The 19,447-nt window shown below is 54.9% G+C and overlaps 1 protein-coding gene across 1 annotated transcript; it reads right to left on the reverse strand.

The window, feature by feature from the left end:
• Positions 1–575: 575 nt before the first annotated feature.
• NPHP4 (nephrocystin 4) lies at positions 576–19,427 on the reverse strand (the record flags this gene model as incomplete). The annotated part of the gene is made up of 28 exons (XM_082295657.1): positions 576–716; positions 882–1,025; positions 1,838–2,017; positions 2,582–2,753; positions 2,835–2,920; positions 3,793–3,878; positions 4,197–4,353; positions 4,450–4,533; positions 4,671–4,860; positions 4,952–5,169; positions 5,329–5,408; positions 5,599–5,715; positions 6,568–6,748; positions 7,154–7,314; positions 7,561–7,748; positions 8,359–8,550; positions 8,654–8,844; positions 9,529–9,575; positions 11,791–11,920; positions 12,043–12,225; positions 13,610–13,736; positions 13,819–13,985; positions 14,719–14,855; positions 15,567–15,722; positions 15,999–16,063; positions 16,389–16,561; positions 18,297–18,428; positions 19,290–19,427. 28 exons carry the CDS (start codon positions 19,425–19,427, stop codon positions 576–578), a joined length of 4,023 nt encoding a protein of 1,340 aa, XP_082151783.1.
• Between the last annotated feature and the right edge of the window lie 20 nt (positions 19,428–19,447).

Below are 19,447 nucleotides of genomic sequence, written 5' to 3' on the forward strand. Positions count from 1 at the left end.
CCAGGATGCTCCAGGGGATGGGGGTGACACAGGGGACCTCCAGCACTCATCTCCACAGGACAAGGATGCTGAGGATTTCCACCTCCCCGAGAAGAAAATGCTGCCACACTCTGACAGTTACGTACAGCGATTTTTATGGTTCGAGGATGAGTAAGAAGTATCAAAAATCCCATAGAACTGCCTTAGTGTGTACAAAATTCTCCGTAGAATATAAAATATACTTTAAAAATATTCCGCAGAATCAAATCTGCAAACTTTTTAAGTTAAAAAAAGATTCAAAGTGCCTAAAATATCGTCACACTTAACAAAAATACAGATCCTGCAGTCACAAAGTGCCGTAACAAACACATCCACTCGTCTCGATTGGGGCGGATGGAGCCGCTCGGCACCACCGGCACTCACAGCAGTGCCCAGGGACCCCGGTGACAGAGAGACCTCCCGGCCTGGCAAGGTGACAGTGAGGGGCTGGGGGTCATGACCACGCTCAGACAGACAGGGACACCCCCGAGGCGGTGCTGACGAAGCCGCTGGGCTGGCGCAGGAACCAGCAGCTTTGCAGTGGCAGGCAGGCGGCCTCACTGGTACAGGACCTTCACGCAGAAGGTCTCCTCGTTCTTGTCCTCGTGGTCATTGATGTGAATCAGGATCTCCTCCTCCCCCACGGTCGGGCTCGGGGCGAAGCGCAGGCCAATGGTGTACACCTCCCCTCCGGCCACCTGCGGGACAGAGGGCCGGAGGAGGTGGCAGCACCTGGCCAGGGCCCTTCAGGTGCCCGCTCTCCCCAGGCCAGGGTGGCCCTCGTGCTGGGCACCCACCCAGCATCGCCTGGTCTGGCCAGATGAGGGGCCTGAAGAGGGGGGAGTGTTGTCAGCAGGACGTACCTCGAAGGAGTCCTCCTTGAACTGCAGCAGGTCGGGGCGGTTGGTGCATAAGAAGTAGAGCCGGGGCGAGGGGTAGGGGTTGGTGTAGGTGATGCGCTTGTTGCAGCCTCTCCCACCTCCCGCGGGCAGCGAGATCTCAAAGGCCTGTGGGGCAAGCAGGGGCCGTGGCAAGGCGGCACAGATGGCAGGGTGGGCAGCAGCCACAACGGGCATTCCCCCAAACCCACCACAGAGAATTGCCTCCCACACGCTGCCTTCCCTTCCCTCCCCTCCCACACCTCACATCTGCTCTCCCAGCCAGCAGAAAGAACCCACCCTTGATCAAAAGCAGCAACAATTAATTACGAGTGTGAAGGACAAAGGGCTGGCCGAGCAGTGGAGACTAGCCAGCTCCTTCTCATTCCCAGGGAGAGTTGTGGTGCTCCCTCAGATAACTAGATGGACTTGATGACCCTGAACAGCGCCTTCCAACCCCAACTACTCTGTGGTTCTCTTAACACCCCACAGCACAAGCAGCATGTGGCAGGACAATGGGGTATCAGTGCAAATGCCAATCTGAACCTTTCCCAGTACCAAGGGGTTCAGGAAAACATTTTTAGAAGGAACACATTAGCCAGGAAATCTAATTTTCTGTCTTTGAGGCAAGGCCTCTGCCAGCACAGCGCTAATCGAAAGCAGCGTGCTGCAGCTCTAATTTCACAACCGGGAATACTTCCGAGCTGCCGCTCCTCAGCATGGGGCTGCCTCCAAAACAGCCTAAAAGACATTTTACCAGGGGCTTCAGTGAGATTAGTCAAATATCCCAAGGGCTAAATGTGTGTTTATGGTGGCAAGTGCCAAAAAAACCACAGATGGAAAGAGAGGAAGAAGCAGAAGATGGCCCCAGGTTATTGGCTGAACTGAGACCACTGATCCGGCACCATCACCAAGTTTCTCAGTCGCGAGAGCTGCCGTACCTTGGAGATGAGAGGCTGCCTGCAGGACAGGCAGAGCAGCCAGGAGGACACCAGCTGGTGGGACTCCACATCCACCAGGTTGAGGTAGATGAACTTGCTGCCAGCCCGCCGTGGCCTCACACCGATGTACAGGTCCTGGATGCCATTGGCAGGGAGGAGGAAGGCACCGTTCGGATCCACCTGTGGAATGACACCTGGAGGTACAGCCACCCACAACAGCTGATCCCAGCCCTGAAAAGTCCAGCTTGGAGCATCAATTAGACCAAAATGCTCTTAAAAGCCTGTACCCCTACTCCACCACTACTGAATCCCGTGCCTCCCATCCCCAGGAATACTCTGGGACTAATTTGTGTCAGGAAGGACAAGAGCCACTTGGGAACAGCCAGGACCTCCCCAGCCCAGGGGTTCCCCCACATAGGCTTTGCCTGGGGAGCCTTTGCCTTTCCCTTACAGGACAGCAATGGAGGTTTTCTCCCTTTTTATTATTCACATTTCCAATTACGGACGAACAAATTCTAAAGAAATTGTGAGTCTTCAGACAGTCTCATTAACGCAGATAATTTGCCCTCCGGGGTTTCGCGCCAATGATCCTACACATGACAGCTCTAATCAAAAGATAATTATCACAAACGCTTTACGGCTCTCAGTTGTTCACAACTCCGAGAGGGTTGCCTTTTGCTTTCTGGAGGGGGTTTCTCTGGGCTGGCCCAGGCCAGCCAGCCCCCAGCCCGCCACGAGGGTTACCTCCAGCTCCTGGGGGTGGGAGGTGAAGGCCTGCACCCTCCGCGGGGCCGCGGTGCCGCGCAGCAGCAGGGAGAGGCGGGTGAGCTGCCCGGCCGTGCAGGCGACGTCCAGGCGCTGCAGCGAGTGCAGGTAGAACTGCCAGATCTGGACAGGCGCTGCCAGCCAGGTGTCCCTGCACACGGACAGACGGACAGGGCTCGCCACACACCACGGGAGTCAACGTTCCCCACCCTTTTGGGGTCCTGCTACTTACGTATAAATAGCAACAAAGAACTTTTTGATCTGCGGGCTTGGTCCTCCGGCTACTTTGAGGAAGATGTCCTGTGGCTCGCCGGGCCCCTGCATAGACACCAGAGCATTGTCCCAGCAGTTGAACAGCTAATGAGGACCCCAAAAGTGTCTTCCCCTTAATAGGGAAACCACCACCAACTCCCTTATGAAAGCAGATGCTTTCAGCACCTCGTTAAACTATGTTATTAAGTTATTATACAGCTTGGCTGAGCTCCCCCAGTATTTTTAATTACAAAAGAGAATACAAATGACTATCACATTCCAGGTCTGCATCTGTAATCAAATTTTGGCAAATTTTCCGCAAGTTTTCTAACAAGCCCTAACCCAATTACCATACTAACGCATTTCCGCAACAGCAATTAGCAACTATCCCTCGTCGCCATTTGCACAGACATGCCCAAGCTTATTTTTCCCTTCCATCCCCTCCTGCTGTGGAGCCAGCCCAGGAGAACCTTCTGCTCAGGGAGGGAGCGGGATGGTGCAGGGCTGGGCACAGAGCTGCCCCACTGCCCCAGCATCCTTCAGCAGGGACAGGCTTTGCTGTGCACCCCAAGGACACACCGTCCCACCACACACTGCCGGCGGCTGTGGATACCCTGAGCAGCAGGAAGGTCTATCCCAGCCCAACAAAAGGCTGCTTTTCCTCAGCATCTGAATCATCTGGTACTTGCTCAAAAGAACAAGTGAGCACAGGCTGCTGCATGATGCGATAAGGGGCAACGCTCAGCCTCCCCCGCCAAAACAATGCAGCTCCTTTTAATTGGGAATAAAAAGCAATTCCAGCTTCATCGCTGCCACTGTGTCAGTGCCACGGGCTGGTACACAGCTCTGTGGTTGCACCCACATCGGCAGCTCTCTGCTAACCAAAATAAACTGCAGGAGAAGGATGTGAAGAACAGCGATGAAGAAGTGTAACATACCAAGGATTTGGTTTCACAAATGATGTCAGGGTCGCTGCAGCGAACAAACATCTCGGGCTGCCCGCCTGGCACCCCCACCGGCGTGCCTGTGGACAGGGACCGAGGAAACCACCTTCAGCTTTTCCTCTGCCTGTGCCTCTCCTCTGCACCCCACACAGCTGCACACAGAACCCCTCCTGCTGGACTGCCAGCAAACCACACGGGTGTGCAGGTGCAGGGAATTTGGGTTGAAGTTAACAGAGAAAGATGGAAGGAGAGCAAGTGAGAAGCCCAGGGCCATGAAAGGGTGAGGAAGCAGCAATGTACTCCCTGAATGCTGCTGTGCCTCCAGAAAGGCTCCATGAACCACAGACGATGACTAACAGGGAAGACCCCAAACCCTGCCAGACATGTCATAGACTCACCAGGGAGGGTGTGCCAGGGAGGCAGCCGAATGGTTTTCTTCAGGAAAGTGAGCTCTGGGTGGTAGAAGCGGAAGGTCTGGTCCACCACATGGGGCTGCGGCTCCACCTTCACCCGCAGGAGCGCAATGGGCTTCCCCCCGCTCACCCGGAAGGAGACCTGTCCCGGGGGCCAGCAGGAGAGGGATGGGGTTTTCCAGTGATTCTGCTCCTCCCATGCAGCCCCTCAAGCACTGTTTCCACCTGGCTCCCTAACCTGGATGAGCTTTGTCTGCTTGGCCCCGCTCTTCCCAAGGGAGTGAGTGCCTGCATTGGCACCGGTGCCCAGCCCAGCTGGCCCCTGCGGGATGCAAGAGTGAGTTCCCTGAGGGTGCTGCGTGGTGCTCCCCATGGCTGTACCAGCCTGCTCTGCATCGGCAAACACAGCCGAGGGGAACACTTCCTACCAGGAACAGCTCAAAACGGGCCCGTGCCTACCTGTGCCGCAACCACAGCAGGGTCTGCAGAGAAGGTCTGGTATTTGAAGGGGATGCGGACAGTCTCACTGGGGCGCAGGTAGACCTGAGGCTTGAGGTCATCACCGAGATGGAACATATCCTCCTCCACCGGTGTAACACTCTTGGTCAGCTCTTTGAAGTGGCGCCACTCCCTCGGGTCCAGTATGACACTGGGGCAGTGAGCAGCAGAGGTGCTGGTGACAACTGGGTGGGAGCTGACGCCACCCTGGCATCTCCCCAGGCACACACAGGAGCCCCCACCTGAGCTCAGGGTGGTCGACCTCAATGGTCACGGTGTGCTGGACGCTGTATGGGTTCTTCAGGGCGAACTCAAAGAACTCAGCTGTCCCCAGCACGGCGTGGACAGTGCGGGTGGCTGTGATGGCCTGGCTGAGCATCTGGTAGATGCTCTCTCCCTTGATGTGATCCCGGTAGGCATTGATGACCTGCAGGTCCCAGGTACGCTGCTTCGGCCAGCCCTGCCAGGAGAGAAGGAACCATAAGCCCGGAGCCACCACAGGGGCTCCAGCCTGCGCCCTCCTGCCACCAGCACCCTCGTGCAGCCACACCAGCACCATGTGCTGCAGCCAGTGGGTGGACACGGCCTCACTGAGGGTGGCCACGGTGTCCAGGCTCACTTCTGGCCGGCGACTGCGCAGTGCGGCCTCCAGCTCATTGTCCACATCCACCAGCCTCCGTGCCCACGCCGTCCTCCCACCTGTGGGGAGAGAGCACCGTGGCACCAAGGAAGGACCCCGAGATACTGCAGTCCCCAAGGCCCCCGCAAAGCTGCAGGGATGGGAAGGGGAGCAGCAGAGGGGGCAGCTGATGCACAGGTGACACTGCAGCAGCAGAGACCCTGCCCACCTCAACCCATGGGGGACAGGCCAAGCCCCAGCAGGACTCACCACCAGCAGTGTTTGGGGAGCGCCAGCTGCCACCTGGGGTGGTGACAGTGCTGTCTGGTGCAGTGACAATATGAGTTTGGGATGGCAGCTGCCCTGGGGTCTCCTCACACGGGTGACCTGCCACGAGCAGAGACAGGAGTGGAAACCATCCATTTTCATTGTTATAAAATCTACTGCCAATTTTTACCTCCCTGCAGCTCTGTTCAGCCAATTTACACAAGCAGGAGGGAATATCTGGAAGCCAGTGATGCCCTAAGAGCCTCATGTTCTCCCCAGGGCCTATTCTATCACACAGCCACCTGCCCAGTGATGGAGCAGCACGGACAGCACACACCATTCTGAGCCCCTCATCAGCTCCTGCTTCCACTTCTGTGTTCTGCCTCCCACAGCATGGCCACATGCTGCTGCATCTCCCCACTCCCACAAAGGCTGTGCCAAGTGGAGCCACACAAGGCTCTAAACCCACCGGCTATTTGCACAGCCTACACATCCCATCCCCATCCTTCAGGAAAGGGCACCAAGCTTTGCCATCCTATTTCTAAAAATATTTTGAAATTTAAAAAAAAAAGAGGATGGGAAAAACACCATAGGGCAGCTGCTGTCCTGGCACAGCAGCTCTACTTCTTCCCTTGGTCCTTCTTCTTTGTCAGGGTGTGAGTTAAACCACTCCCTGGGTTGTGGATCTCAGATTCTCTTTCCCAGGAGCTTATCGGCCCTTTGCAGGCAAAGTATGGAAATGACGATTGAAGATATCCTATATGGAGCTAATCTCTCCTCTGAAGATAAGATTTTAAAACCTGGAGTCAGTGCACATTTATAGGACACAGAATTAAATACATAAAATAAAAGCAGCCAGCAGGTTCTGGGAAGGATGACATCCCCATCAGCCTGGGTCTCACTCAGGTACAGCCCTGCACATGCTGCGTGCCCCACCCAAGCCTTTGGGTCGCATGAGCAGTGGGTTCTCACCAACATTGGCCAGGCAGAGGTGGAGGCGGCCCCTCACAGCCACACGGACACCGAGGGGCCGCAGGGCACCGTGCCGCAGAGCCTCGCGGCCCATCACCGTCCCATCCGGCTCGTACTCAGTCGTGGCCACCTCCAGCTCGTGGTAGGTCCTGACAGCCCTCTGACCCTGACGCAGCAGGGGCTGGGGACAAGGCAAGGACAGAAAAGGTGCAACGAGTTACTAGGGAGTCTGGTCCGGAAGGGTCAAGGGGTCTGGGTATGAATGACACTGGATGTCCTGGCTCTGCAGGGCTTAGTGCTAAAATACTGCCAGAGCTCCAGGGAAGGGCAAGGAAAGTTAATGCTTTGTCATCACTTTGGAGGAAAAGATAACAAATCCTGTGATTAAGGGCTTGTCAAGCTGACACCAGACTTGGCTACACAGAGGGGCTGACAGCATCTCCATTACTGAAGACACAAGGACAACGCAACAGCATCTCAACAGAGGACCAAAGGGAGAGCTGGGCTCCTCCCGAGCACTCCACACAGGCAGGGGGGCCCTTCAGCATTCCCAGCCATGGGAAAAGACCTTCAACCTAACCAATACCTCCAGTTTAACAGCAGCAGACCCAACATGGAGCAGGGAGTCTCCATCCCAGACATCAATCTGGAGGCTGTGCTCAGCCAGGTACCGCAGGAACCAGCGCTGCTCCCCAGGCCGCAGGAAAGCCGGATCCACCATGTACTTCAGTTGCAAGCCCGGTGGTCCTGCAAGACACCACACTGTCACAGACATGGCATTTGGCGTGGTGGGCAGCCTCAACGTGCACCTCATGCAACTGACACTCAGTGCTTTACTTCAAACATTTGATGTTTTGAATGTTTTTCATTATGTACAAACCAGCAGAGGTTTGCTATTAACAGACACCAGCCCATCCCTCAGGCTAGAAGCAAGCCCTAATCCACTCAACAGAATAGGAGCAGCCACACACAGATGCTAAAAGCAGAGCTTACTGGTGCTGAGGGTCCCGTCCTCGTTGACCCGGACAAGGAGCTGCGCCAGCACAGCCAGCCCGGTTGCCGGCCCCCTGTCCGTGCTGACCAGCTGCAGCCGGGGCGTGGTGACTGGTGGGAAACGGTAGAACTGGAAGGTGAGGAAGACAGTCCTCGGCCACGGCCCCTCCATGCTACCCTGGGCATCCCTTGAGGAGAGAAAAGGGTTTGAGTTACTTGTGGCACAGCACTGCCACTCTATCACGAGCTCCTCGTGCATTTGGCACATGCCAAGAGGCGGAAGAACAAGAGAAGATTGGCAGCACCACAAGTATTTGGACTTTTCTGAAGACAGCGGCCATACGGTTTGCCTTAACTTTCCAAAAAGCTTTGTAATTCCAGCTGTCTCCTGCCATATGCTGTGATGGAGGCGCCCAGCAAAGGCAGCGTGTTACCTTCCCACAGCACACTGCCAGCCATGGAAAAAACAGAAGCAGGGCCTTATCCAGCCAAAGCCACTCCCTGGGTGCCAACTTTCCCAACTCCATTTGCATTTCTGGAGAAACCCTGCATTAATGAGCTCTGACATCACATTGTGGCTCATGGAGCCAACTAAAAAAAACTGGATTATGACTTAGAAGTGCCCGGGAAGGACAAAAGCATCATCACAAAAACCCTCTAGGGCCTTGCCTCCATGGCAGGTGCTAGAAGAGGCACCTCTGCAAGGACAGCGAAGTGGGTTGGGGGAATCTGGGGAAAGGACTCTGCCCAGGAGGCCTTTGGGATCTGCCCACACAAGACCCCAAGCTGCCATCCCACCTGCCAAACGCCAGGAACTGCAGGACTATTTCATTGCCTTGTAGAGGGTCAGCTTCCTCCAGCCGCAGGTTGAAACTGCCCAGCTCCACTGGCTCCGAGATTTCCACTGGCTCCTGGTTGCAGTCCAGGATGTCCGGAAAGCCGGCGGCGTGCAGGCGCGCCAGCGAGGCGCGAGACAGGGACACACGGGAACTGATGGAGGAATAGCAGTGAGCTCCACAGAAGGGGCCACGGGAACCCTGGCAGGCCGGGTGAGGGGGCCACAGGAACCTAGGGAGGGGCAGCCGAGCATCACCTGCATGCCTGCAGCCCCACAGCAGCCATGGGCAGCTGCAGCGGGGTGAAGGGCAGCGCCCGCAGCTGGTCGCTGGCACAGGGCTCCGCGTCCGGTGAGCCGAGGTCGGCCTCCAGGTGGGTGATGCCCACATCCTGCTGCAGGGTCTGGCCTGTGCCCCGTGGTGAGGCCACGAGCTGTGACACCGAGAGCTGGTGGAAGGGTGGTGAGTGTGAGCACCTGCAGCCCCCTGAGGCAGCTTCTGTGGCAAGGTCAGCCAGCAGCCCCTCTTTGCTAAAGGAGCTCAGCCACTGCGTGCCCCAGTGTTGTCATTCCACCAGGAAGTGGCACAGCTTGGCCACACAAGGGTTTGCACCTCCGCTGCCATTTCCCTGCTGCTCGCTCCCTTGGCAAGAGCAGGGATGAGCACATGCAGCAGGAAGATCAAACTGTTTAATGTGGCCTTATGAGGCATTTCATTTCATCAAAAATATTTGTGTGCATTGATTCCTGCATCAAGATATAAAACAGCATAAAGAGGGCTCTCAGTATTCATAGCTCTCCTTAAATCCTGGGAGATCTGCATGAACAAACTGTGTGTCACTGTCAGCACATACTGAGGACGACAGCACCCAGCAAATCTGGACTGTCAAAAACCAGAGCTGCCCTCACTCCTGGGGTGTGAAAAGAGCATAGGGAACCTCGCTCAGCACATCACAGGCAGGAGCTGTTTTGCTCCCTGGAGGAGGTGGATTTGAGGACACTTGGTGCCTCTTGGCCGCAGCAGAAAGGAAAACAGGCAGAGGATGGGTCCAGAAGCACATCCTACATATGGGCCATTCCCTGGGGAATGCTGCTGCCCACCACCCACCCCCACTGGTGCATGTGGCACTTACCCCTGGTCCCCGTGGGGAGACTGGCACTTGCCGTGGGGTTGGCACTCCTGTGGAGAGGGATAGGAGAGATGCTGTAGAGGAGCCATCACCCCCAGGCCCCATAACTGCAGCTGCACCCACCACCACCAAACCTGCCCTGTCCTCCCACCAGCCCTTTTCAATTCTAGGGGTGAAGGCAGCACAGCGAAGCAGCTTACCCAAGCTTACCCAAGCAGCATTTCACTTTACTTATTTCCCAGTAAGACTGCTGCTTGGGGGTTAACACAGCACGTCTCCAGATCCATCCGTTATTTTGCCGGGAATCAGGCTAACTCTGCCACAAACAGCAGCTCCCCCACCCCCTGACAGCGCCGCGGTGCCCCACGGCCACACGGTGCTGCCTAAGTGGGATGCTTAATGAGACGTGAAAGTTTTAGGATACTTAAGGTTTTCATCGCTTCTCTGTTATTTTTTGTCACTCCCTTCATCTGCTCGAGCATTTGTGCCCCGAAACGGTGGGAGCTTTATCCTGTTTATATTTGGCTGCTCCCTGCGCTGGCACAGCTGAGCTCGCTGCGCCGTGGAGCCGCGGGTCCTTCGTGGCAGAGCAGGGGCACAGATGTTCCATCTCTGCATCCACGTGATGCTGAGACCTTAATTTGCTTTCCCCACCACGTATATCCCAGCTATTCTGTGCTGGCTGCTGTGTGAAGGAAACCACCCCGTCTCCCTCGTGCCTGAAATACTGTTTCCTTCCAGTTAGGATGGCTTTGGCTGGCGTTAAGAAGAGGATGGACAGATACAGCAGCAGTACCAGCATCTGAGCTGACAGAAGAAGCTCTCAGCCTCCCCTGGGCCAGACAGCAGCACATTTCTCAACAGAGCTCTACAAAAAGTTAACCCAATAGTCCCTTCAGCACCTTGGGATACAGGCTGGAGGGGCACAGCTCTGGGACCACCGCTGCACTTTGCAAGCTCTCCCTGGTGCCATAAGCCCCCAGGAGCCAGGAAAATGCCATGGAGTTTGTCCCTGAAAATCACCTTGATGGGGATCTCCCCTCACTAGGGACACAGCCCACAGCCCAGCACACTCCCCCAAGCTGGAGCACACCAGACCAGCACCAGGATGGAAACTCAGCGTCAGCATTTGCTTCCCTCTCCCTTCACTACACCACAACTCCATCAGCATCCCAGCCACCTACAGCTGAAAGGCACTAGGAAAAACTTTTCAGGCAGCACCAGGAAGGTATCTGCATGATGCAGCCTGTGCTGCAGGGAGATGAACCCCACATACCCCAACATCACCAGACCCCTTCATCCTTCCCTAAAGCTCTCCTCTCCAAGGCCCCTCCCAGCAGCAGTGCTGGCTCCTCACTGGCAGAAACACAGGATTTGTCACAGCAAAGCCATGGTGCCACTGCCATCTTGTGGAAGACACCACAGCACTGAAGCCAGCATGGAACAGCAACCCACTGGTAGAACATGGACTGGCTCATCAGAGAGCTGGGGAGATGTGACACACACTGAAACACTGCCTGCTGCCTGGAGCATCACCCTGAGACACAGCTGGGACCCCAGCAGGAGCAGCACTGCAAAGAAAGGGGAGTTTGCTTCCCACCAATCCCAAAAGGAGGATGAGAGAGAAACCAGTCAGAGAAGATTTTCAGGAGCACAGTGCATGGACACAACTTTGTGCCCAAACCCAAGCCCACAGCATTTTTCCTTCCATCTCCAACAGACCAGAGGGGTGCTGGAATCCTGACCACACAGCTCCAAACTGTAGACAGATGCATTGGTGTACACACACACAGATGCTGCCTGCTCTTCCCTGGCCAGGCACCAGCACGTCCTGCACACATCAATCCAACCCACACTGCTGTCAGGCTCCCTCAGCGGTGGCACAACCAGATTATTTTTCCTCAGCTTATGACTGACATCTCTCTTGTCCCCATGTCTGGAGAGACTCTCAATCCAGAGAGAGAAGCAGCAGTACCTGCAGTGAGAATGTGCTGCTGGTGTGGCCACTGCACCCGGTGACCTGGAATGGGAGCGGGCTGGGGCAGTGCTGGCAGTCCCTGGGGATTTTGCACATGGCTCAGCAATACTACCACATGGGAACTTAACAAGTTAAAAAGAGCTGAATTCAACTTGACAAAAACTTGCTTCACTCCAGTAATTCATAACTAGCTCGCTGAAACTCACTGAAAGTCTTGTTTTCTCTCCCAAGCAGACACCAGTGCCACACTCTATATTTTAAATGTCAGCGATCTGGAAAACACTCACTCAGCGATGGCGTAGGAGGCTGCTTCGACTCGTCCCTGTCTTTACATAGGATCTCCGCAGCAGTTACAAGATGTTCTTCCGAATCAGTGGAAACATGGAATTGGACAGTCCCAGACTCCACGTGCTTCCCCTGAAATCGGCAACAAAAACGCTTTCAGACAGTGTGTTACACGCAGCCTCCCTCGTGCCTCCGACAGCGGCTCCCTCGCCCTGATGCAGAGGCAGAGCTGCCAGGGGCCAGCACACCCTTACCTGCCGGGAGCTCCTGCTGCTCAGCGGGGTCTGGTAGACCAAGGCTCGGCAGGGGCCACGGCGGGCACCACCATGCAGGGGCAGGACCACCTCGGTGTCACCGGTGCCCGGGACAGGGCTCCAGACAGCCCAGCGCACCGAGCGCATGTCGGCCGCCTCACCGCGGGCACTGCCAGACAGGGCCTGGGGATGGGGGAGCACAGTGAGCACCAAGCAGCCCCACCTCGCTACCAGACAGGCACTGGCTCTCATCCCCCACCATGCCTCCTCACACCTGCCTCTGGCATCACAGAGGCCACTGCTCTTCATCCTGTTCTGGAGACATTTCACTTTCCAGGACCTTATGCACCTGCAACCCCTCCCTCAAGCAGCTGCATGAAGGGATATGCATTGGACCCCCATCCCTGGCAGAGGGGAAAGGTTTCCACTTACCCAGCACATCCACAGCCTCCCTCACACCGAAGGAGAAGCACAGAAACAAGCACCCACCATCCCCCTCACAGCTAATTATGGCACCGAGGACAAGGACAAGGTGATCAGCTTTGCAAGCAGCTTTGGGATTAACCACTCTGCCCCAGGGCTGCACCACAGGAACTGGCTCCACCACTGCACCAGCCAGCACTCCCCACACAGCCATCTGCCTCTGGAACCCCAAATCTCTGTGGGACCTTGGGCTTTAGCTTTCCAACAGAGTTGGACCCAACAACAACTTCCAACAGCTTAGATCAGTGTCTCCTTCCTTCTCAGTACAAATCTCTCTGGTCTGGCACACACATCCTGCTTTATAAATGCCCATTTCCCCTACTTTGACTCTGGACAGCTTAACAAGAGGCGTTTGCTACATTTTCAGTGAACATCTTAGTGGGACGATTAAAGCCTCCTAACAAATGCTTGGCCATCGATTCAGCCAGCCAAGAGCTGATGGCTCCAACAGCACAAGGTCTCTGGAGGGGATACACAGTACTCATTGAGCTGGGTTTAACTTGCAGAAAGGTTAAACTAAGATGTGAGTAAATGAATCAGTAAGTAGGTGAGAGTGTATTGACTGCAGAGACCACCCTCAGAGATTTCTCCCACCTTTACAGTTTGAGAACATCAGGCTGAAGCACCCAGAAAAACCTCAGCATTCAGGGCAAAAACAAAAAAAAGAAGCAGGAGGGGTTAACCTCTTTTCAGCATAAATGCCAAATTCTAAAGAAAAGCCTTTTTTATATTAGAAAAAAAGCTGAAAGTTTCCAAATTAGCTTGCCAGAACACTATGGGGATGCTGCAGGCTACATTCCTCCATCTACATATAAACAGTGGAGAAATGCAACCACATGTAATTAAAATAATTCACCGAGCCCGTATGCAGGTGGTTTTGTGCAGTGCTGTGGAAGGCACCCGCACACTTTGCAGGGCCCTGCATTACAGCACAGCCATGCAACAAGGAGCTACTGCGACTTGGAGGAGCAGGATGGTGAAACAGGGGCAGAGGAAGGAGTTCCTCAGCAGGACTCACTCCTCCAGCATGGATCCCTGCTCTTCCATACGCACAGAGACAAGGAGCAGGCACTCTCAGCCCTACCTTCCCACCGGCTCTCCCCATGCTGCAGAAGACATATTCCAGCTGGAAGCAGACCCCAAATGCCGGGTGAGGGACCATTTCACTCAGCTGGATGCGGCTCCTCAGCACTAGGGCTTGACCTGCATCCCTGTGCAGGATGGAGAAGCGGCTGTGGCAGGCATCCGAGGCAGGACGGAAGCGGCACCGGCAGCAGAGGGGCTCCCCCTTACCTGGCTCCAGAGCTGGGCACCCCCCGGCTGCCACCCGGTGACAATTCCGCCTCTGGCACCAGCACCGTGACCTGTGGTGCCCGGACAAAGCGCAGGCCATTGTGGACGCCAACGTGCAGCCGCCGCTCCCGAACCACCACCTCTTCACCGTCCGGCGTGGTGTTAGCCTGAGACAGGAATGTTTTCCACCTTGGGCAGCGAGGTGGCACGGGGTGGCACAGCGTCACTCCCCGTGCTGACCACAGTGAGAAGAATTAAGGTAACCCTTCAGAAACTCAAAAAGCAGGACCCATTCCCCCAGCAGTTGATAGATATTAAAATCTTTTGTCTTTATGGCAGAGTTGGTCCATATCTGGCAAGAAAGGACCTGGCCAGTGGCTGCCACTCCAAAGAGATGGGCTCAATACCCACTGCATCTCATCTCTGCATTCCCCACAGCAAAGCAAACCCAAATTCTGCTTATGAGTGTCTGGATGTTCAAAACAAAGCCCACGCAGAGCACCCACATGCTAATCCAATAGGGATGCAAATTAAAGGCTTCCACAGCAAAAAAAAATTGGAGACTCCAAGGGAATCAAATGCATGAACATCATTTATCTGACACTTTTCACCCCACCCACAAAGGAGACACTAGAATTACTGCTCTACACTGCGCCTTCCCCTGCCCCAACCACATTGGCAGTACCTAGAATCATGGAATCACAGAATGGTTGGGGTTGGAAGGGACCTTGAGCTTTTTCTTGTTCCACACCCTACCATGGGCAGGGATACCTTCCACTATCCCAAGTTGCTTCAAGCCCCATCCAACCTGGGCTTGGACACTTGGACACAGGGATGGGGCAACCACAGCTTGTCTGGGCACCCTGAGCCAGGGCTGCACCCTCACAGCACTCCACTTACCTGAAGTAAGCGATCGCTGTTCAGTAAATCCAGCAGTTCCTCCTCAAACTCCTCCAGGGAAGGGTACAACCGGATGAAAAGCCGCTCCAGATAGCAGGTGACCGTCTTCATCAGCCGGGGCTTCTGCAAGCAGTCGCCTGAACGACAAGGGGGTGGCCACAGGTTTCCCAAGCCACCACTGCTGGGGTGCCCTGCAGTGTCAGCAGTGGCTCTGCCCACTCAGCTTCTGAGCACGGGCCTGAACACCTACAGGGACTCAGCTGCTTTCGAAACTTGCTCAGCTTCAGTACCAACAGTTACAACCCCAAAGCCATCAGCAGTAGGTTTTCCAGGCAGGAAGGTGAAGAATAATTCAGCTGCAGAACTCTGAAGAATTTTTTACCCTTTGAATCTTCAGCTCACGTATTTTAATCGCAGAAGCTCGAAGGGCAATGTGCCATAGGGAGAGATTAACAAAGGCCAAGTGGGCAAGAGCTCATCCCCCCAAACCTTCGATGATGCACCCACCTCCGAGGAGTTTAAACAAGCTGCAAAAGCTGTTTCCAAGACTCTGCTGAACGACTGCAATTAAACCATTACTTATGCCTAGCAGCTTCCCAGGAGCAAATCAATTAATGGACAGGGAACTGACTGAGCCATTTTGATGGATTCCAGACTGAGCTCTGAGCATGAGGGCTGCGGCCCCACACAGAGGAGATGCTCTTGACAAGGGGAGACACTGCAGGGAAACCAGTGTGCTCCCAGAAATCCCATCCCAGTGCTCTGCCTGCCCTGCCCACAGCCTCCCAGGGACCCGCTGCCTTAAAGCAGGAGCAGCACAGGCAGAGGGAAAGGGAAGGAGCCCTTACCTGTGTCTCCACGTGCCGGCAGCAAGCCAGGAACAGTCTGCAGCCCAGATATCAGCAGGTTTTCAGGCAGGAGGTGAAATATCGCTTCCAGGGGCTGGTGGGACTTCAGGGCATACTGCAGGTGGCTCTTCTCCATCACTGTCATGTATTTGTTCTCTAAAGAAAAGAAAACATCCCAAAATGACCAAAACTGGGGAGACAGCTTCACAGTCCCAATGTTGAATGAATCATTATCTGTGAAGACACGTGCTAGGAGCAAAGGAAAACCTGAGTGTGCCCAGCCAGGCCATTCCCAGCTGGCAGTAAGGCATGTCCACTGAGCAATACCAGGACACAGACCACGTCTCACATCAAGCAGACACTCACAACACACATTTGGGTAAGAGAAGCCACCAAGAAGGGACCGAGATGCCATGACTGGCTGCTGCTTACTTTCCACAGGGTCCTGGAAGCGGGGGTGCAGTAGGGCACGCGGCGTCCCATGGTACAGCTTCAGCCTGAAAGCAAAGAGCACATGTGCAGCGGCCAGTAAATCCACCCTGAAGCACATCTCCATCTTCCACTACATCTCCATCTTCCACAAAGTCCCTGCTCAGCAGCAAAACCCACCCAACCCATTCCAGAAAAGCCGTGTCCTTTAGGGAAGGGACAGGAATCCCTTCCAAACCCATCATTGCTTCCCCAGAGTGAAAAATTCCAGGTTTCTAAATGCCAGCTCTGTTTCTGCAGCCCCAGGACCACCCTTTCTCCCCCCAAAGCAGCTGTGCACGTTGCCACCTCAATTCCTAGTGTAACATGTCACACAGCAGCAGGGGAACCTACGCTCTGTCTTCAGTGGCCGGGTCTGTCACCTCTGATCCGCCGTGGAAGAGAGGGATGATTCCAAACCCACAGGAAAGATGCTGAGAGCCCCCATCCCCTTTCCCACCCATCACTACCACTTCCACGACAGCAGCGATGCCAGGGTGGTTCAAGGAGGTGTGGAAATAAACGACCTGGAATGGAAAGGAGAGAGATGGGCTATTTCAGAGCTGGCATGGGCAGCCACAGGCAGAGCAGTGCCTGTTGTGCTGGGACAGTCAGTGGCACAACCAGAACATCCATTAAAACTTCCAGACAGAAGCTAATGGCAAATGACTTCCGGCACTGCTATGAAATCTCAGCCCTTAAATCTCAAACATCATCTCTTTTTTTTCTAACTTTTTTTTTTTGTTGCCAACACCTGTTTTCCAGGGTAACTAGCAGGCTGCAGACCCCGAATGAGCAGGGCTTTGATGCACCCCAGACCTACAGCATTAAAGCAGGAAAAATTAGCTGGAAACCACCCTGCAGCAGGGAGGGACATGGGAGTAGCCTGGACCTAAGGGCAGGAGGGGATGGGACACAGGTCACCTCCCCAGGATAGAATTTAAAGCTAGGTTAACCTTTCTATTAAAAACTCATTATCTCAGTGTTCCAGGGAAAACGTTTACTGCAATATGGGCTGTCAGGAAGGAATAACAGAGAGAGACATTCCCGCATCAACCCCAGGACATAAATCGTTATTCCATTAGCCTTTATTGCAAGGTGCTGGATTAACGACCTGATCACTGTGCCTGCAGAGCAAGGCTCACCCTGCAAAGGCGCAGGGAGCCCTTACAGGGGATCCCCTGTGCCACTGAGCTCAAGGGCCCCTCCTGAATGCACTCGGCAGTTTCTGTCACTGCATTCCTCTCCCCTAGACCCCGAGGACAAAACCCACCACACACGCAGACTCTGATCCCTGTCCCCACGCCTTCCTGCTCTGGTGAGGCCGGTGAGCACACGCAGGCAGAGGAGCAAGGACGTTCCTCCTTCCCTCACCTGTCACAAATCAATTCCAGCTCCACCTGAACTGTTCACAACAATGAGCTGCTGACTACTGCACAGTTAGAAGATCCCACCTCGCACGCAGACCACCCCTCCTCTGCCAGACCCCAAGCCCTTCGGCTGCAGGGACAGGCAACGCAATTCAGCCACCACAGAGAGGCTGCAACACAGTCCCCCAACACCCCAAAACTCCTGCCAACTGCTCCCAACCGCATGGCAAACACCCAGGAAGCCTGCAGACATTGGGAATGTATTTGGAAAGGCAGCTCTTCCCAGCATTCAGCTCTCTCTGCAGCACTCTCTGCCCTAGTTTTAATCCATCCGTCTTCAAAACAAGCCAGGGTGGGACGGTACTGAAACACTCGGGAGAGAGACGCACGCATCAACGCCCCTCAATGTCACTGTCAATGTAAAGGAAAAGCACAGGGCCAAGCTGTGCTCCACTTCACCTGCAGCCCTGAGGAGGTGGAAACAGGAGCTATGAATTGGAAAACATGGATCATGCTACTGGGCAGCAGGATCTCCCCTTTAAGGGACACCCTGGTTTGCCAGTATCAGCAGTGGATGGAAGCATGGGCTCGGGAGAGTTTAGTCCCCAGATAAGGGGAGAGAAGCGCCGTGCAGGAGGGTGGGCAGCTGCTCCTTCCCTTCCTTCCCACTTGTGGGGAAACACTGCTCTCTGCCGCCAGCTCTGAACACAGCAGGTGGCACACGGTGGCACCAGCCTCAGAGGAAACCCAGCAGCCCAGTTTCCTCAATAAAACGTACAGAAAGCTTAATAAATGGGCAGTGTCTGGGATGCACTCTGGGCAAAAGGTCAGGAAGCGCTGGGAGGGAAAAGGGTTTGGTGCTGTGTTTCCCCAGACCCTCGGCAGCCCCTACCTCATTGAATGCCGCCCTGGCCGAGCGCAGTGGGGCAGCGCCGGCAGCTCGCCAGCTGCTCCTCCACGTCCTCCCAAAGAAGTGGTGGTAGGTGGCATCAAAAAGGGAGAGGCGCAGCTGGTACTCCGCTCCCTGCAAGGCACAACACACCAGCTTTGGGGATGCTCAGGGACAGGCCAGCTCTGTGTCCCCAAAGCTCAGAACACATTTTGGTAAGAGATATAATTCCCGTTTTCTAAGGGATGCCCAAATCAGGCACATGGCCACAGACAGCTTCGTGCATTGCTGCAGAACCTGCCTCCAAGCCAGAAGCTGATGGAGCAAAGGAGAAGTGGGAAAACTGAACATTAAGCATAAAATAAAGAGGCAGCTGATGTTAAAGTGCTTTCCAGAAATTTTAATTCAAATACACTTACCTAAACTAACAAAAACCTAAATGAAAAATTAATTAAATGCTAAGTCAAATTTGCAGGTAATAAGGCATGGGATTGAAACACAGCTTTGTGCTTCCAGGAGATTTCCAGTTAGTTCCCCCCAAAACCACCTTGTTTCAAAAGACGCTGCTGGGAGCTCACGCCCACACACACAGACAGGAATGCTGAAAAGGGGCTTAGAAAAACGATGGAGAGTGACTTTGTACATCCACAGAACGTTACAGAATAAGGAGGAGGGGGGCTAAACTCAAAGAGGACCAATTTTGGTTTGATCTTAGGGAGAAATATTCCCTGTGAGGTTGGTGAGGCACTGGCACAGGCCACCCAGAGAAGCTGTGGCTGCTCCATCTCTGGAAGTGTTCAAAGCCAGCAGGTTGGAAAAGGCAACCTGATCTAGTGGAAGGTAGCCCTGCCCATGGCAGGGGAGTGGAAGGAGATAATCTGTAAGGTCCCTTCCAACCCCAACTATTTCATGACTCTATGAATAGTGAGACTCAGCAGAAACAACGGGCGCAGCAAGACACTGACGGGGTCCCCTCGCGGAGCCGATCTCCCCTACCTGGGAGAGGGCAGCGCCGTGCAGGTACTTGAGGACGCAGCGGAAGGCGGTGGAGCGGGGCGGGGGACGGGCCCGGCCCCGCTGCGGGTGCGGCGGCAGCGCCAGGTGCTGCCGGAACACCCGGTCCCATTCGCCCATCGCCTCCCGGGGGTCGCCGC

This window comes from Coloeus monedula (assembly GCF_965178545.1).
Source record: "Coloeus monedula genome assembly, chromosome: 22".
Lineage (NCBI taxonomy): Eukaryota > Metazoa > Chordata > Aves > Passeriformes > Corvidae > Coloeus > Coloeus monedula.